At 36.6% G+C, this 20,644-nt stretch overlaps 1 protein-coding gene and 1 long non-coding RNA gene across 2 annotated transcripts in view; one reads left to right on the top strand and one right to left on the bottom strand.

Moving 5' to 3' along the window:
• The first annotated feature begins 468 nt into the window (after positions 1 to 468).
• Positions 469 to 18,263, top strand: LOC124391381. The gene is made up of 3 exons (XR_006926965.1): positions 469 to 481; positions 8,535 to 8,539; positions 15,659 to 18,263. It is a non-coding gene; the product is annotated as an uncharacterized LOC124391381 (long non-coding RNA).
• The window catches only part of lrrk1 (leucine-rich repeat kinase 1), a 101,477-nt gene continuing 97,210 nt past the window's right edge, over positions 16,378 to 20,644 (bottom strand). The window contains exon 34 of the mRNA XM_046857922.1: positions 16,378 to 18,844. Coding sequence (XP_046713878.1) covers positions 18,667 to 18,844 — 178 coding nt within the window. The 3' untranslated portion in view covers positions 16,378 to 18,666. The remainder of the gene's footprint in view (positions 18,845 to 20,644) is intronic.

The following is a 20,644-nucleotide window of genomic DNA, read 5'->3' as shown; positions in this document are numbered from 1 at the left end:
CTGGTCTTTTGTACATTAGATGTTGTAAATCGATCACGCACCTATTAGATCTGTCGTATCACATATTCCTTTTTTTAGTCCACAGATATTAATGATTTATTACAAATATTGCAATCAAGTTACTCAATCCTTTGATTGAGATGGTGCATGCCTGGGCAGAGTTTTATGTCTTTTTTTACTAATCTAGTGACTAATCAGTAAACATCTTTCAGAATGTTCCATGTTATCTCAGCTTTTCACTGGAAAAAAAATACATATAACTGTAGATTTCACTGAAGAAAGCTGTTCCCTTTCTCTTCTGTTCCTAGGAATAAATAAATCTGAGCCAGCAAGCTGTACATTGCTGAAGCGTTGCCAGGTTGGAACAACCACTAATCTGGTTTTGCATATTGTTCCTGCGTCTTTCCCATACTCAATCATCATGACAATGAGGTTGTTTCACAGTGAGTGCAGTGTATTATTATATGCTGCATCTGGTCTTGTAGACATGTGCAGCAGGAATATAATATTATATATATATATATATATATATATATATATATATATATATATATATATATATATATATATATATATATATATATATATTATTTATATAAGATTTATATATATTTATTAAATGTATGTACTTTTATGTACTGACTGTCCATCTGTCTGCCGACGTGGCATCTGTTGTTACTTGTGGGTAAGGGAATAAAAACAATCCACTTGCTCGTTCATCTTGTCATACTGTCACCAAAGGTGGGCTACTTTTACGTGGCTCACCCTCTACAATTTGCCTTCACTGAATGAACAAAGGGCTCTATGAAGACAAGGTTTACCAGTATTGGACTGAAAAAATTCTCTGAACTTCGGAACTTCTCACCCTACATCAGTGCCTCACCTCGCCAATGCTCTTATGGCTGAATGAGCACAAATCCCCACAACCAAGCTCCAAAATCTAGATGAAAATTTTTAGAGAAGAGTGATGGTTATTATCTTTAAATAATAATACATTTATCTTTTTTCTGGCTACAGTGTAAATTAAGGCCATGAGTTAAATGTTTCAAGATCTATTTTATTGCCATAACATACTTATGGTATTTTAAAATAAGAAAGAGAGATTAACAGAATTAAACCATCAGGGCCACACAGGATAGAACCTAAAGTTGGAAATAACTGAGAATGCTATTACACTTGGGTGTACAAAGATATACTGGAGTCGCTGGTGTTGTAAAATGAATATACTATTAAGCAAATTTTCATATAGAAAAAAATAGTTTCTGTTTTTCAAATAATTAGACTCCATGTATTAAGTATGCTGTCCTCACAATCTATTCAGCTGTGAGCTCAGACACCTAGAAATATTATTTCATGTATGAAATACTTTACTCTATGGTTATGTATTTAATTAGAGGTCGACCGTTAATTGGAAAGATTTTGGGCATTTTTATTTAATTGGCATCGGCCGACTGTGCTGTTGTGACAAGCTTGTTTTCTAATGGAAGTGTATGAGCAAAGCATCGCAAAATCTCTGTAGGTTATGTACAGGAAACAGAATTGAGTCGTTCATCTTTTGAGTCTTCTACTTATCACGCCACTTCAATATAATATAATACAATAATATTACAATATACAATATAAAGCTGATTAAAGGACTAATGGTACGAAATTAACTAAATGACACAAAAAAGATTTATTTATTTTAATGAACAAGATTCAATGAACCTAGTATTTAAAATGATCTGATCTTCCCATCACTACTGTGCTGACAATTAGTCAGATTAATATGCAGGTGCATCTGTGAGCAGTCTCTTGTGGCAAGCAGACTGCCATCCCATCTGCATAACCATGTGATGCCCTTCTCGGTATGGTAACACTTAAGGTAGGGACACACCAAACTGACGCCAAAGAAACTCAGAAGAAAGTCAACTGTGGCATCGCTTCGCATCACTGCAAACAAAGTTGCACTAGAACATACCTGACAGACTCCATGCTGCTTGCTTGCTAGTGTGTATGTTTTGCGTTAGGTGAGACACCATAATCCTCCCATACCAGCATCCCAGCAAACCAGGAGACCAGAAAGGCTGGGGGTAATATTGTACTGGTTGACACTTCTTGATCCGTATCAGAAATAATTACTTTCAATTACATTCAATTACTATTTGTATAGCACTTTTTACAATAAACATAGTCTCAAAGCAGCTTTACACAGATAATGTGGTTATAAGGTTGTATAAAAAGCATATGTATGTTTATTGCCTATAACCACTGTACACATATTTGGTGAAGTAGACGTATTTACACACATGCGCAGTGCAAATGGTGTTTTCAGTACCGTAGTTGTCACAGTGCCCTGATTTTAAATATGGGCACTAACCAGAGAAAAACCCATTTCGGTCAACCTCTATATATTATATTTGATCAATATATCTTTTATTAATAGTAACCACAGATTCACCTTAGTAGCTCTACTCGATTTGATCTTGCTGGCTACTGTAAAAGTTACACTACTGTAGGCTTATTGTTACACCAGCTGAATGACTTTATAAAAGAAAAAAAAACTTAATGTATTGCATGGGTTTGGCCTACAACTATTTAGCCTTGTTTTCTAGCTCATGTCTCTATCAGAAAAGAATATATAGAGTGGAACCTTGATACTCGTGAACTTGACACTTGCGACCTCGATAGTTCGCGACTTTTCATTTGGAACTGAGAGTAACTCCCTAAAACTCTGATAGTTCATGAGAAGCCATGAGAGGATCGAAAGTTCAGAGTAACATTTCAAAACAGAGTTTGTAATAATAGAGTTTGTGTGTGTATTATAATTAAATGTACATGTCATTTGTAAGTTGAGGGTTAAGAGCAGTTCAGGACCCAGAAGCAGCAGCTTGAAACTGCTGGGATTTGAACCCATGACCTTCTGATCAAACATCTAGCGTCTTCAACACAGTGTTTCAGTATCATGCACACTGTATATCAGTATACTACTGTATATAGAAGTAAGCAGGATGGCATTATTTAACTTTTTTCATGGTTGTTACAAAAACTAGACCTCATGAAAGCCACTGTTGTTGCTGTGAATATGAACTTGGTGATTCGGACGCTTGTCATCTGCTGAACACATAGAGTGTAGCTCCTTGAGCCTGGCACTGCTCTTCCTGTGCTGGATGTGCTGTTTCAGGACTCATGCTCTCAGTAGTAAGTGTCAGGGAGACAAATGAGTCAGTTTTTATCTCACTCATGTGAGATCCTCCTTACAGGATTTTCATGTTCTAAGCATTCCAAGAAAACAGTTAAAAAAAAAATTTTGAGCAATCATATTTAAATATAAATATTACAAATATCTAATATAAGAAAACAAGATGTAATATTTAAATATTTACTCTTTTACACTGTCAAGCAAAGCCAAATTACTTTCAAATAATTTTACAGACAAAAAAAATCACAATAAATAAACCATGAGTTTGGTAATTATCAGCGGAGGGGCATAAAAGAAAAGGCCCTAATCAATAAATAGAGAAAACGAGCAGCGTAGTGAAATCACCAAGAACAAGACGTCCTTCCAAAATGTATAAAAAAAAGACAAGACAAAAACTTACAATGGAGGCTGCCAAGAGACCAATAAAACTTTAAAGTAGGTGCAGGAGATTCTGACAAGTCCTTATTACTCTGCATGTGACAGCAATCTCGCATATTCGTCACATGTCTGGGTTATGGGGTAGATAGAAGTCCTTTCTCACAAAATAAACCTTCATCTAAATCAAACCGTGTATCAGAGGTTGATATGTAAATGGTATGGTAAGTGCAAAGAAAAATACCAAAAGAACACCATACCCATAGTGCAGCATGGTGTGGCAGCGTCGTTCTTTAGGGTGCTTTTCTTCTGCCCAAACTGCAGCTTTTATCAAGGTGGAGAAATCACGAATAGCTACAGCTACCAGTCAGTTTTAGAGCAAATCTTCAGGTGTCTGCTAGTGAGCTGAGATTACACAGAATTTCTACTTTTACGTTTAGCATGACAATAATCCCAATACATCCCAATCAACAAAGAAATTACTCTGAAGACCAGAGTGCAGACCTGAAAGCAAGCATAAATCTGTTGGGTTAACTGAAGATGCCCTTACATTTTAAAGAATCAAGAATGTTTTTGCTAGATTGAGTCAGAGGCTATTGCCATGTCAGTGTTTGCCACATTGTAGACTCATAAAAAAAAAAACTGTAGTGTGCACTCATGTATTATTGTATCATTGATTATTGTAAGTTCTATTTATTTTTCCACCATATTTTTACATTGTATTTTCACACTGAGGAGAGAAAAAATTCTGACATGATTCAACTTTGTTTTTTACATCACAAAGACTTACCATTTTAACAAAGATGTAGTGTTTTTATGCCTACTGTAAATTGTTATCATTCAGTTCCATCACTTACTATTAAACACATTATTAGAAATTCTTGGCAGCAGCTGAGGCTTTTTGATCCATTCCATTAGAGACCCTTTAAAAGCTAGGCTTCACTGGCCTGTGATGAGATAAATAAGCCAAAAAGAAGGCTTTCCTGAGTTACATTATTACCAATTAGTCTCACTGCTTAATGCAAAAGGAAGTAAAGATCAATCCTTGATGTATGTCATCCACACTCCTAAACAATCAAATTAAAATTGTTTAAAGAAATTAATACAATTTAAATCCCCTCTTTATTACTATAATGTTATCGAGACCATTATCTTGATTAACTGTTGTTTTTAAACTGCCTGACAAGGACACATCCCAGCATGTCTTTGGCAAGTTTCTAAACCGGAAAATTAGGTTATTACAAATATATAAAAATAATACACTAATAATTGTTTTTAAATAATAATAATATATGTGAATCTTCAAACCTGTTCCAGCATGACAATGCCCCTGTTCACAGTACAAACTCATATGGGTTTTCTTTTGTTGGAGTGGAGGGTCTTGAGTGGCTTGGAGCTCTGACCTCAACATTATCAACCATTATTAATGAATTAGAAGGCTGACTGCACCCCAGGCCTCCTTACTCTACACTACCTGACTTTACTAACACCCTTATAGTCAAATAAGCACAAATCTCTACAACCACACTCTTCCCAGAAGAGCGGAGGTCATTATAACTACAAACTGGAACTAAATGTGAAATTTTCAAAAAGCACATATAAATCTCATTCTCAGATCTCCACAAACCATTGTGTGTATGTATCATGAGATAAGGATATTCACACAACCCTTGTTCTTATCTACTAGCTGACTTTGCCATTTCGAAATTGTGTGGGTTTGCCTTTATTTTCCTTAGACATGGTGATCAGTTCAAAAGACATGTAGGAACCTTTGTCAGATCACATGAGTCATCGCTGTTATTCATCAGGTTGCTGTGGTAATTGTAATTACATACTTTTCTAGTTAAAATCTACATGCTTTCTTTAGAAATGCACGTGACAAGAACACAAACAACTTCGTAGCATGCAAGTCACTATAATTTTTCCTAATCCATGATGAAGATAACACTGAGCCAAGCACAGGAGGTGAAAAGCTACTCCTACTGCTGGGAAAACTCAATTAAATAAAAGTATTGAGCAAGAGATTCACTAGAATTATGAACATAAGTTGTTAGTTATTAAAGGGGCAATATGACAATTTAAGTGTTACTTTTTTTTGTGTGTGTGCATACGGTATATTCATAGTTGTGACCTCAATCCTCCGCAAAACATTCTTGTGTTTACAAGACGTTCAAATAACCATTTTGGGGGAAAAAATATCTAAAAACGGAAATGTTATAAGCAATAACATATGTTTTCCTGTGTTTGTATGCATTGTTAATTTTGTTCCCAATAGATTTATTTTTTAAGTTGCATTTTAGGACTCGGTTAAATGAATTAAACTTTTCGATTTATGATCAAATTAATTACAATATTAATCAAATAAAGTTTAATTCCACAAATTGTTACCATATGGATATCTCTTTTAATTTTTAATAGGGTGTTTTGTTGGGTAAAAATATATAATAATGTTTCAGACAGATACAGTATAATAAATACATAATAAATATATGATTTCCTTATGCAGAGATAAAAATTATACAATTATATAACAATCAAATAACTTGTATCAGATGGTAAGAAATGACAAAATGAACATGGGTAGATCTAATTTTCACTCACCTACTGTGTTAAATAGTGTGTCTGTAAAGTACTGCTCGTCTACTCGTACACTATTCCCAAATATGGCCTGAAGGCTTAGAAGACAATACGTGCTTAGAAATAGAGCACTGTGCTGTGTATGTGGTTTCTAACACAATTTAAATTTAATATAATGTGTTCTTCTGCCAATGTTTTGAACATGTGTACGCAATTGTGGAAAACTGAAATATTTCCACACTGTCATAAGTTTGTTACAGAAAATATCTGGTTACAGGTTAAATCAAAATAGAGATGAGCATCATGACTGGGATCCATTACAACCCAATAGAAGTCAGGCAAGATTTAAAGGTACATGTATAACTGCTTGATTTTTCTCCAGAATTTCTTTATTTCTGCAAGTTATTTAAAACTGCTATAAAAATAAAACTGAATTAAAAGGAAATTTTACTCTAATCTGAACAGGTTGTGGACATATAATGCACATACTGATGCATAAAGTCTTTGGTGTGCATGAAGGGTCCTGGTCAATTAAGCGATTTTATCACCACCTAGGCTGCAGGAGAGACATTCTGGGTCACCGGGTCCTGTGTTACTGTTTGTTATTTTTTGTTATTTCGCGTCTTGTTGGAAAGCAGTTGTTGAATGGAACAACAAGACTTGTTCTATTCAGTTGCCTGATCAGTAACAATACAGTTGCATAGAATTAGAAAATTATAAATTAAAATTATACTTTAAATTGTATTGCATGTTGATATTTGATTGTGCTCTGTCATTTAATAGACATTGTGTTGCCCACAAAATTTTTTTTTAACTTTGCTTTATAAACATGAATGGGAATCATTCAGATGTTAAACCCACTTTACTCTTAGGCTTTTAATATTGAAATTAATATACACTAACCTTCCAGTGGGGGAAATAATTATTTGATTCCTTGCTGATTTTGAGTGAACCCCCTTACAAAGAAATGAACAGTCTAAAATTTTTATTGTAGGTTTATTTTTAAAAGAAAGAGACAGAATATAAAATAAAATAAAAAAACATAAATGTAAAACTTTAAACAAAAGTTATAAATTAATTTGTATATTTATTTAATGAATTTTCGAATTATCGTGCCAACAGTGGTCTCTTTCTCACCAAGCTTCTTGCTGATGGTCTTGTAGCCCATTCCAGCTTTGTGCAGGTCAACAATCTTGTCCCCGACACCCTTTGACGGCTCTTCGGTCTTGCCCATGGTGGTGAAGAGGTTTAAATAGAAGAGGTTGATTCTGTTAAAAGTTGTCTTTTATACACATAATGAGTTGATATTACAGTTCTTTCTTAAAGCGACAGGATTCATTTGTGTCAAAATTCTTGCTTGTTGGTACGGGATCAAATACTTATTTCACTCGATCGAATACAAATAAATGTATAACCTTTTTTTTACATTATTTTAATGGATTTTTTTAATATTCTGTCTCTCTGTTAAAATAAACCTACCATAAAATATTCTAGCGGTGTAAGATGGTGAGCTGAGGTAAGCTAACATAGATAAGTGTATGTCACTACTTCTGTTCAAGGCACTTGAGTTGGTTTGAAAATTTGGGTTGTTGCATGGTCTTATTGCGAAATTTGCACTTTATATGCCTTCGTGATAACATTAAAAGTGTCTAACAGGATGTATCAAGCTCATGAGAGGTTATTTCCATCTATTTTTGAAGACATTGAGTTCTTCGGGTATAACATTCTACTGGACAGGTTTGAATAACAAACAAGCAACTCTAAAGGCTACAGCCTGCACAATGATACGAAAGTGCTGAGCTAGCAGAGAAACTCTTCCTTTCGTGCATGAATAAATGTGTATGGACTAACATGGAGAGTTCTCCTTAGGAACCATGAAGATGGCTGTAAGTGACGGTTATTAATGTGAACAGTGCTGTTAGAATGGCTTAGGGCTGTAATTGCCACAAATACTTTATCACTCATATACGCTTCAGTGAGCAGGTGATGACCTCAACAGTGATGAAAAGATAATGAATGGATATTTGGTATCTCCCAGATAAGGATGGGTCCCCTTTTGATTCTGGTTCCGCTCAAGGTTTCTTCCTCATATTAAATAAAGATGTTCATTACTTAATCTATAAGGACTAATTTACTAATAAAAGCATCTGTTGCATCATGTTCTGGTAAAAAGCTTTATAATATGAAGTTGGGCATTAGTAGTAATTAATTTTATTAGGTGGAAAATGATTATTTATTGACTGGTTTACAGTCCATACATTCAATATGGAAATCCACTAATATCACTAATTACCACTCATATCAAATAGAGTCAGTCAGTCGAATGTATGTAATAAATTAATGCTCACATTTAACCTTCATCTGGGTTTTTTCAGCCACTGGTTCTTTCGCTGGCTGTCAGATGAGGTGAAGGTGGCTTTCAGGCAGAGAATTAATTTTTTTAATCTTTTAATTAACAAGCAGAAGAAGCAGTATCTGCACGTGGGCCAAACACAAAACACCCCAGAACAACCAAGCCATTGTTCTGGAAATGCTAAACATAGATATAGACATAGACATAGACCCCTTGTGAATTACTTTTGTTTAAAGTAATTCTTTTTTTGTAATTTATGGTCATAATTGCACCTAAATGACATGACAATAGTAACTTGTATACATTGCTGGCTGATCTCAATGTACAAATGACCGTTAAATAATAACGTGTTAAATAATATTCTGAACATAGAAGATACTTTCCAGATTTTTTTCCCAGTCTATTTTAAACCAAGCATTGATATCTAGATCCAGATGTGCAAAAAGGGAGGGAAAAAAGCACACTAGAGATATGTGCAACAGACAGAATGATGACAGGTCATTCACGCTTTTATTGTGCATGTCTGTTTAATAATAATTCATTTAAAAAGGTCATAAAAGAAAGTACATTTATCTTCTTCTTACAGTTTCAGTATAATGCAATCTGAGTTATCTGTAACATAATATAACAGAAAGATGTATTCACATCTCTCGCAGAAAATATGTTATATATCTATGGACAGATTCAGGACTAAGGCTGATTACTTGCTTTTTATTTGTACTCATTTAATCTTTTTTACGCTCCATAGGACACTGGGTAGAAATGTGATATGAGAGCTTTTATGGAGCTCGCTCATTCGATAGCTTCCAGTTTTTTGTTATTGATTATAATTTTTGCCAATGGCCTAAAGGTGAGTAAGGGTCGGTTCAAGCCAAAATAACGAAACACATTTGTAGATGTTTGCTTGTGCAGCTTCATTCTTCAATAGTTTCTTTGTGTGTAAGTCCTTGTGAGAAACGGAGATGGAGATTAGCTCTGTTTACATGCACACAAAAGCACAAACGTTCTTAGCTTGTCTTAGAGACCACCAATTGAAGATATTTACATGAGCTGTGTTGATGTTTGCACACACTTCAGTAAAATGTGACTCGATTACAATGTGAATGGTTCTCTTTGAGATTCAAATATAAACACGGAAGGAAGTGAATACAAATACATTCGTTTTCATAAAGTTCTTTTTGTTTTTTTTTTAAAGAAAAATCTTGCCAGAAGGTTTTCTTATGCCATCAGTTTGAAAAATATGCATAAAGCTTCTAGGTCATGTATAACATTTATTCATGTTTTCATCCTTGGTAAATGCCTGGTTAGGGTCACAGTGGATTAAATTAGGTTAAATAATTATGCGCTGTAAAAGGAAAACACCAACTGTTACAGCGAGATCAAAAACTAAATCCTACAAAGGATTTATAAAGACTAAAATCCATCACACTCAAGTAATGTAGCTGAGGTTGAGGAACTGTCCAAGCCAGAATTAGCAAACCATTCTGACAGTGCTGGCTTTTCTACTTCCATTTTCACTGTCTTAGAAAATTAGAAAAACACATGGGTAAGGTTTATTAAAAAAACAAAAAACAAAAAAAAGTGTATTTAATTGAATACATAGCAGTCAGTTGAAGTCTATATAAAGATATACATTAAACAGATACAGTTAAATATAGATACAGATAGTCGCATTGCAAACATACAGTGTTTGCCTTTGAGTATTTCCAGAGCTGAACGGATGCTGTTCATGCCTTATTCTCTGGTGAAAATTACACGGAAAATTATTTCAGCTCCAAGTTAAGAAGCAAGCAAGTAAAAAAAAAAAAATGCTAATCAACAGTCAGTACAGGGATTTATTTGTCATTTAGACATATTCAGACCATGTGAGATTTTATATCCTGTCATATACAGATTTTATATACTGTCATATACATTATGAATACAGTATGACTACTATATGCAGTTATTGTGATGTAAAGGCTTGCACGTGTGTGAGTAAGTGGAGGTGTTCAGTCGGAGAGAAAAATGGAGTGTGTGTATGTCTGTGTGTGTGTGTGTGTGTGTGTGTGTGTGTGTGTGTGTGTGTGTGTGTGTGAGAGAGAGAGAGAGAGAGAGATCCTGTGCGAGAAATTATACTTGGCTAGTGTGAAGCTTGAAACATGACGATACACAGAGAGGGACAATTCTAGCTATGTTTTGCTCTGCTGTAAGGCACCACTGTGTCTTCGCTCCACAGATGGACATGAAGGACAATTTATACAAACAGAGCCAGCTGGATCAGACTGGACCAAAAGCTTTTTCTTTAAACTACAGTACTGTTTCCCAATCCTGTTCCGTCAGTGTGGGAGGGTGTCTTACATCACATATGTAAGACAATCTGGGAAAATATCTCTGTGGCTGAATTCTATCTAAACGCCAAAAATGATGGCCAAAATGTTAGTTTTCTGCTTATAATGTAGACTAGTTTTAGTACTTAAAATAGACTGCAGCCAGTAGATTAAATGTTTGAAGGGAATTGTGGATTGAAATGATTTGGAATTAAAAAAGACAAAAGTCTTTGAGGAAACCTGGCTTTAACCTTCATATGTGCTTTTTGAACATCTAATTCCATATTTAGTTCCTATTTACTGCTATTATAACCTCCACTCTTTTGGGAAGATGTTCCACTAGATTTTGGATTGAGCTTGTGGAGATTTGTGCTCATTCAACCACAACAGTGTTAGTAAAGTCAGGTACTGATGTAGGGTGAGTAAACCTGGGGTGCAGTCAGAGTTCCAATTCATCCCAAAGGTGTTGAGGTCAGATCTCAAAACCTTCCACTCCAACACATATAAACCATAACTTCATAAAGCTGACTTTGTGCACAGGTGCAACTGTCATGCTGGAACAGGTTTGGGTTTACTGGTTCTAGTGAAGGGAAAGTTTATTGGTACTGCATCAAAAGATATCCTGTACAATTTTGTACCTCCAACTTTGTGGTAACCATCTGGTGAAGAGCCGCATATGGCTGAAAAAGTCAGGTGTCCTAATGTTTTTTGCCATATAGTGTATATAAACTGAACAATTTAACAGCACTCTCAGATGATCGAACTTTGAGCTGGTAGATATGAACAAGTGCAATTTTGACACTAATTGCTAAACTAAATCAGTTTGAGATGGTGTGTTACAGTGTTATATAACTTAAGAAATAGATATCTTTAGATCTATTTATCGAAAGAGATTCGAGATTGACATGCCACATACACTACCCTCTGCTCTGTATACATTTACACTTACAATTGCGGCATTTAGCAGACGCCCTTATCCAGAGCGACGTACAAAAGTGCTTTGAGTCTCTAGCAATGAAGAAATCTACACTTGTACGCTAAATTACAAACTTAATATAAAAAAAATTCTGCTTGAATTCTACAGAGCAAACTTGGAAAGTGCTAATTTGCTTCAGGAGGGGGTGGGTCTCCAATCGTCGCTTGAAGATAGCCAGGTACTCCACTGTACGGACATCTAGGGGAAGTTCATTCCACCACCTCGGTGCCAGAGCAGAGAAAAGCCTTGAAGTATACTTACCTCTCATTCTAATAGAAGGTAGTACCAGTCGAGCAGTGCTGGAGGATCTCAGACAGCGTGGTGCAGTGCGAGATGTGATGAGGTCCCTGAGGTAAGATGATGCTGGTCCATTTTTGGCCTTATAGGCAAGCATCAGTGTTTTGAATCTGATACGTGCAGCTACTGGAAGCCAGTGAAGGGAACGCAGCAGTGGGGTGGTGTGGGAGTACTTGGGCAGATTGACCACAAGTCATGCAGCTGCATTTTGGATCCCACCTCTAGGTTCCTAAAATCCCATGCAGACTGGTTTGTTGTACAGACACGCTTCTTGAAGGGTTTTCTCTATAACTTTGTGCCATATGGACTCCATTAGTGCCATCCTTCCTTCCTTATACACAGGCATCCTGTTTAACTCTCAGCACAGCTGCTGCAGCTTCAGTTCTACAACATAATAAATTGGCACAAAACATTGAGTTTGTCTGTTGTTTGGGAATGTGATATTTGTTTAACATCCTAAAACACAAGAGCAACATGACCAGACTTTTCTCATTTATATATGTGGATACATGAATGACTGAAAACCCATTATCAGTGGCATTTTCTGAATCTTTTCAATCCTTAAACTGCATTGAATATTCAGCTAGAGGCTTAGACATGTAACTAAATAGAAGCCGTAATGCACTCATATATCTTTTATAAAAAGAAGGTCATATGGGCCTCATCTTTAAGCCCTGGAGCTTAAAAATCGAGAATTTTTAATCATCCAAACCTGACAGAGTGTTAGGGTGAAGCCTTCAGTTAACTAAAATTCTGTTTGCTAAAATAGTCTACAATGTCTTTCCCAAGGGGCCTTTGAGCAGAGGTTTCTGACTCGGCTTACTTGTACAGTGAAAGAAGTAAACAGACTTATTTGGCAGTTATCTAATGCTTTCAAGAAAAAATTGAAAAGTAATAAAATAAAACTGAATACAGGGTGCCCCGAAATTATACATACATATGGGAAGTTCACTTCTCCCAAAATGCCTTCCAAATGTTTCATAGCTTCCTGCCACAAGAATTACTTCAATACAGGCTGTCACAAGTTTGTGATGGGACCTGCATTTACAAGCACCACTAGGTGTGTTAGCATGAGTTCATAATGAGTGGAGAACATTGTGTGTGTTACAAAGAAATGGCAATCATGTAGAGGATATTTTGTAAATAAAGTAAAAACGTGTTGAGGGATGTGAAGATATGAACCCAATGCAGACTTGACTAGATATTAAAATGAGGTTTGGTTTCGGATACTAAACAAGCAGTGCCTGTTGGAAAAATAGAACGGCTTGCAGAGCTACTACAGTGATTGATGGATTGATGACCATAGATGTGATGGATTGTTTACTCTTATTCATTCAAAGAGGGAAGGAAATGTAGGCAGACTAATTACATGTTGTCCAATTAAAGTACAAATGACAGTTAAAAGGACAGATAACAAAACAAAACAGATCTAGTCTGAAAGAAACACAGCATAAAAATGACTTTGCCCTACATTCTTATTACGCCATGAATGAGTCCTCATGTCTGATAGTTTATTGAGACATTGATGGATTATATGTTTTAGATCTCAAATGAAATCTCATGACCAGCTGTCACTGTGTACATGCAATATAAAATTAATTATGATGCACACTGACCAGACATAACATTATGACATAACATTATGACCGGTGAGTGAATAACACTGATTATCTCCTCATGCTAGTGGGTGGGATATATTAGACAGCAAGTGAACATTTTGTTTTCAAAGTTGATGTGATAGAAGCAAGAAAAATGGACAAGTGTAAGGATCTGAGTGATCTAAGTGGCTGTTCCCAGTCTGCAGTGGTCAGTATCTATCAAAAGTGGTCCAAGGAGGTTACAGTGGTGAACCGAGTGGTAAACAGGGTCATGAGCGGCCAATGTTCATTGATTCACGTGGGGAGCGAAGGCTGTACCATGTGGTCCGATCAAAAAGATGAGCTCCTGTAGCTCAAATTGATGAAGACATTAATGCTATTTATGCTTGACAGGTCAGGACTGTTTGGGCAGCAAATGGGGAGCAACACAATATTAGACAGGTGGTCCTAATGTTATGCCTGATTGGTGTATACTAAAAACAATGTACATTGTACCATAATCAAAAGAAATCACTGTACTTAGAGTTGAGGTGCTACTCCAGACTGCCAAGACTACTAAATACTGTTAATGATATCTTTAAATATTTATATTTTAAACCACAATATGTTTGTGTGTGTGTCTGTGTACCAGCCTGGTAGTTCATCCATCCAGCGGTCCACTTTATCAACCCCTCACTTGCTTTCCAGACATTTCCCCCAATGATCAGGTTGACCAATGCTGTATCTGTTTTTGGATGAGCCTCAAGCTAAATCCTGAAAATTATATTTGACTAATTCATGTCATGCAAAACAAACAGGTGTTTCTTCACCACACAGAGGCACATTCACAGAGCTGTTTGAGGGCCACCATGTGCAGTGTTTAGCAACTTTTGGCATCCATTCCACAGGTTTGTGTTGTGAGGAATCGTCAGCTCTTTCCTTGGAATTCGCTCTTTCACAGAATTGAGTTGGCTGATCTGGTACAAGTTCATTTACTTAGAATGTTTTATTTTTAGGTGTGTACGCATATCTCATGAGATCTGTATACTTCTGCACTATTTCTTTTTCCATGTAACTGAGCTTAAATAACAGGCACAAGAAGGAAAAACAGTGTGGGCTCATTTCAAATCAAATCAGAAAGAGGAGCATTGAGACACAACTTTAAATCATGTGGATTGAGCATGAGCTCTCTCTGTATGACCTCCTCTATAAGTGCAGTATTATCATAAGTGTGTCATGGTGTTGAGACATTCCTGACAGGTGTGTGTGTGTGTGTCTGTGTGTGTGTCTGTGTGTAAGTCTGTCATCAGATTTCCAGAATAATCACTCATGCTGTATCTGTGGAAGAAATGCCACTGCTTGTTTGTATAGCTTGTGAGACAGCTTGTGTGAATGTATGACAGTAATGAGGTTGTGTCTTTGTGTGTGTGTGTGTGTGTGTTTAAACAGGATGAAGGATGTCTGCAGTTCTTCTTATGAGATTGAAATCTCTTTGGTGTTCAAACAATAGAAGGCCATTGTTCATCTAACATGTTTAGTAATGTTGTATTTATTATGGATTATGCCTTTTATACTAATGCATTTGGTACATACTTGACTCTGATTGGTCAGTAAAAATTATATTTCTATAAGAGCAGCTCAGAAAGCAGTTCCGACTGCCTTCTTTATATTAAAGTGCTTCATCAAATACATCAATGTTTATTATACAACCCATACAATCCGCATACCAATGTTTTGTGTGTGTGTGTGTGTGTGTGTGTGTGTGTGTGTAACTGCTGTGTAAGTGGTAAAGCTGTAACTATAAGCTTTTGACAAGGACCGCAAGCTTTCTCTTGCTAACCGTAAAAACATTTTTTTGCTTACCTTATTCACTCTAACAAATGAGAGAACATAGAGAAGTTGGTAAAAAAGAAACACTGTTTATAAATGTTATAACATTTTGCATAGAAGCGAATAAAGAAATTATGACTATATACTTACATTTTACAGTTCTCTCTGCCATTTCCTTCCCAGGTAAGTGATTCACCAGACCAGACCAGACCATCTTCTTCCATTGCTCCATGATGCAGGTCTGATGCCCAGGTGACAGGTGTAGGTGCTTTCGGTGATTGATACGCAGCAGCCCGTGATGCTCTGTGTGTTCCGACACCTTTTTATCTGCCAGCATGAACTATTTTATCAATTTGTGCTACAGTAGCTCTTCCATGGGAATAGATAGAAGGGCTAGCCTTACTGAGTCTTGTGCGCTCATGACAATGTTGACAATGTACCCACTGCAGTACCACAACACACCACAGGACCTGAGGTTTCGGAGACGCACTGACCACGTTAGCTGGCCATCACTATTTGGCTCGTGCCAGTGTTGCTTATTGCCTTTCACTTGCTCATTTTTCTGCTTCTAACACATCAACTTCAAGAACTGATTGTTCACTTGCTGCCTAATAAATCTCAACTCTTTAGAGGTACCAGTCTAAGAAGATCATCTATATTATTGATTCACATTATTTATTTGGCAAATTGCTGTGGTATAAAATTAACTTTGGGGTGTGCTGCTATTGAAAAGAACTAATCTTTAGCATAACCCCACCTAGTCATTGATTATTCTCCTTTAACAGAATGCCCTTTGAGTTCCATTCCTTAAATGCTTCAAGAAGGTTATACAAATCCTCACTACGCTACACACTGAAGTTTTGTTGTATAATTGTCTTAGACAAATGTTAACAATACAAGAATTCAACAAAAACCCTTTTATTTAAATTTACAATACAGCAACAATCTATTTACACATGCAGATTTATAGAACATAAATATCATACAATTACCTGCATACAAACTGCTACATATGTACAATATGAAAAGCAAACATGCTGGTATTTCTGCAAGTGAAAAAGTAAAATAATTGTTTAATAGAATTTCTTCTATTTTCTAACCCAAATGTATGAAATAATTTAATTTAATATTAAGGTTCAACATTTGCTTTTTTTTTAGTTTTGCACTGGAGCTCCAAGTCTAATATACACAAATTCAAAAAGGTTTTTGTGGAAACCTGATCATAAGATTTGTATGTGCTTTTTGAACATCCCTTTCCATGTTTGTTGCTCATTTGCTGTTATAAGCCTCCACTCTTCTGGGAAGATGTTCCACTAGATTTTGAAATGTGATCGTGGAGATCTTTTCCACAAGAGTGTTATTAATGTCAGGTACTGATGTATTTTATCCCAAAGGTGTTTAATAAGGCTGAGGTCCGAACTCTATGGCAGACCAGTAAAGATATGAACAGGTTTGAGTATCCTAGTTCAAGTGAAGGGAAAATTCAGTACCACATTGAAAGGTATTTTATACAACCGCATGCCTCCAGATTTGTAACCGTTTGGGAAAGAACCACATATGGCTGGAAAAGTTAGATGTTCCAATAGTTTTGTGCATATAGTGTAGCTATCTACAGTATTACCTAACATTTTCAGAATGGCCAAAGCTTATATATTGTATAATTGTTTCAATAAAATTTAGTAATTGTTCAAATACATACCTCACAAAGATGTTTAAAAATAATTAATATTTACAGATTTTACAGATTATTTGAAATTTGACAAATGTTCAGCATTTTTCTGGTTGCCATGGTTTAAATGGTCCTTCTTTTGTCTTCTTAGAGGAAAAAGTAGCTGCAAGTCAATATAAAAGTTGTAACTGGTCACCTTTATCCTTGAATGAAACATTTCTGTCCTAATGGGATTGGTCTCTACCGAGACAACTTCAGCCTGATCCACAGACCTGAAAAGCTCACTGAGTACTTTAATGATGATGAAAATTATGTGAATTATATGCTATGGCCTTCACACTCACTTAATCTCAACCCGTCTGAATACCTGTGGGAGATTTTGGAGCGACGTGTTGGTGGACAGTGCTCACTATCTTCAAAACACCAACTGAAAGAATATCTTTTGGATGAATAGTGTCTGTCCCTCCAGTACACTTCCAGACACTTGTAGAAACCCCCTAAAGCACAGTGTAACTGTCCTTATGACTCATGATGAGCCAAACCCTTACAAAAAGACTTTGATATTTTTATTCATTTGTCACCGTCTTTATATTATGATCAACTTTGGAAGGCTGAGTCTAAAGAGGTAAAATGTACCAAATTTGCACCAAGGAAAATAAATGTTTCTGGTTGTCTAAGATGAAAGTTTGCACCGTGTCCCAAACTACGTCAACAAGTCTATTCATATTAATTGAAAACTGCATGGGCTATGATGGATGCTGCATATATGTGAAAGGTAACTACAACAGCCTCATTGCTCCTGTGCAAAACTAAAACAAAAAAGCAAATGTCTTGGATGAACCATTACATTTCAGGTCCGAAAAAATTCTGAAATCGTTTAGAAACCTGTGATTGGCTTCAATGTATAAAGAAGTTTCTCCGGGGAAGATGAGGTTAATACAGGGCTCCTTATTGCTGGTCATAATTTGAAATACAAATACTGACTTGGCCCCAAGTCAGATACACATCCAATACAGCTGAGCTGTTGTTACAGGAAGTCTGTGTGCTCTAGTCTCAAGTTTCTTGGTTGCTGATTAATTTGCTGTGCTACACACACACACACACACACACACACACACACACACACAGACAAACACAGACATTCCTAGTATTGTTCTTTACTGAGTTAATGTACCTTCCCTTTCATGAACATAGCACTAATGTCAGTTCTCCTCACTCATGCCTCTGATTCAGCCAATATAATAATGTGTGTGTTTGGAGATACAGTCCAAAATGTATAGACATGTGTAAGCCCATATGGCAACGATGTATGGGGTGTCTGTCTGTGTAATGAAGTCTCTGAATCCAGCTGCCCAGTATATATGCTCAATCCATGGCTTGTGTACGTGTAGAGTATCTAGTACGCAGGTCAGCTCATTCACCATAGTTGAGTCCTGTTAGCTCCACATGTGTGTATTCCCTAAAGTCACCTTTTAACCACACAGTGCTGCGATTCTGCTCTGCAACACGCGCTCACACACAGCTACCTTCTTTTCTTTATGTTGGTCTCCAAACGGCCAAGCTCCTCATAGGACTGGTAGAAGAGCTCGAGCTCGCGGCCTCCCCAGCCCCTCCAGACAGCCAGGCACCAGGCCATGTTTTCGTTACGAAAGCCGCATACAACAGTGTCCTTTGCAACCAGCGCAGCTTCCACTAGGACCCTGAGTGAAAAGGGGAGGGGAAGAAAATGAGAGAGTGAGAGAGGGAAAGAGAGAGAAACTAATGTGTGAGATGTGTGTAAATGGTCTTGAAACTCTTGAAATAAATATTGTTGACTCTTCCTAGAAACACAAGTTGCTCTTTTCTGGGAAACTGTTGAAAAGCTGAGATGAACTGCCCTACTCCTGGAGATCATCCCCCCTATGGAGTTAGCCCTCAACCATAATCGGACACATGTGATTCAGCTAATCAGGGCCCTCTGAAGCATCATACTATTGCATGCAGGTGGGTGAATTAGGGCTTCGGTTGGTCTAGATTGGCTGGTCCTGTAACAAAGGGCACTGTAAACTGGCTGCTATGACGTTGGCTTTTTTGGTGCACGGCTGCACTCCATTTGAAAGCGATCATGACTTTGCCCTACTTCCTGTGTTGTGATCAACCCATCTGAATCCGTTAATGGAGTCTAGCGTTTCCCCCAGCTGTATGAAATTACATTTGCCTCTGGACTTTCCCACTGCTGTGTACAATTTACTATTATTAAATGCACCACGAGTATGATTTGCACTTAATTGGTTGCTGCTGCCATAGTTTCACACCGCTGAAAATTTCCACCTTCAATAATCACCACTGAGAAGCAAACGTGTCCAACACTACATTCACATTGCAGTGAAGCAAAAAGACCCCTTTGTCGGTTTTTGGGATGTGTCGCAAAAATCCAAGATAGTTTAGCAAGTCGCTAAGGCGTAAGCTACAACATACTAGCTGTACCATATACACTTTTTTGTTCATGCTTTTGAAATTGGAGAAAAGTCCAGATATTTTATTCAATTAAATGTTCATACACATTTCTAACCAATTTATCTTCCTATTCAGAGTTATTTAAAGTAAAGTTAAGTTTATTTTAATGTAATTATTTCCTGCATTTTCCTCTTCAGGGTAAAAAGTGCCTTTCTAAATAACTGTGTTTGTAGGTGTGATGAATGATGAGACCCACTGATCGTATTTTACAGCTTCAGGGTTCGATCCTGAGATCACATTATGGTCTAAAACTTCACCTGCTTTGTACCACTTTTGAGCATCTCAAAGCATCCTTTCAAAGTTCTCTGCATTGGTTTTCTGCAGATTATTATGATTATTTTAGGAATTTGGAAATAAATACAGGGCTATTCAAAAAAGAATGAACCGATATCATGATGCATTGCCTCAATTCTCAAGCATCGTCATGGAACGAGTCAGTGACCATTTGAAAGAGGATTTATCTAAGTTGATTGTGAGTATAATACTTGTGACTTGGCTGGAGTTTTATATTACTTGTCCTTAATAAAATATTTGCATAATGAATTCGGTTCATTCTTTTTAAATAACCCTGTATTGCTATTATTTTCAGTCATATTTATTACACATTTATTTTATTTAACACTTTGCTGCCTCACAACTCCAGGTCTCAGGTTCAAGCCAGAACTCAGGTTACCAACTGTATCGAGTTTTGCATATTATTCCTTGTCTGTGCTTGGATTTCCTCCAGGATCTCTGGTCTGTTCCCAACTCCCACAAGCATGCAGTAGGCAGTTAATTACCCCTAGGTGCACTTACATGCACTAAATTGCACCTGGGTGTAAATATCTTGTGAATAGCACCCCATTTAGGGTGAATTTTCCCAGTATGTGTTGCCAGGATAGACGCCAGATCAACTGCAAACCTGACCAGGCTAAAAAAAAAAACCTGAAGATGAATGAATAAACGAATGATTGATCATGCCAAATAAACCACAAAATAAATCAATAGTTGTGTTCGTGTTTATT

Source organism: Silurus meridionalis, chromosome 9 (assembly GCF_014805685.1).
Source record: "Silurus meridionalis isolate SWU-2019-XX chromosome 9, ASM1480568v1, whole genome shotgun sequence".
Classification (NCBI taxonomy): Eukaryota; Metazoa; Chordata; class Actinopteri; order Siluriformes; family Siluridae; genus Silurus; species Silurus meridionalis.
Note: the sequence above shows the minus strand (reverse complement) of the source record. Positions and strands in the feature narration are given on the sequence as shown.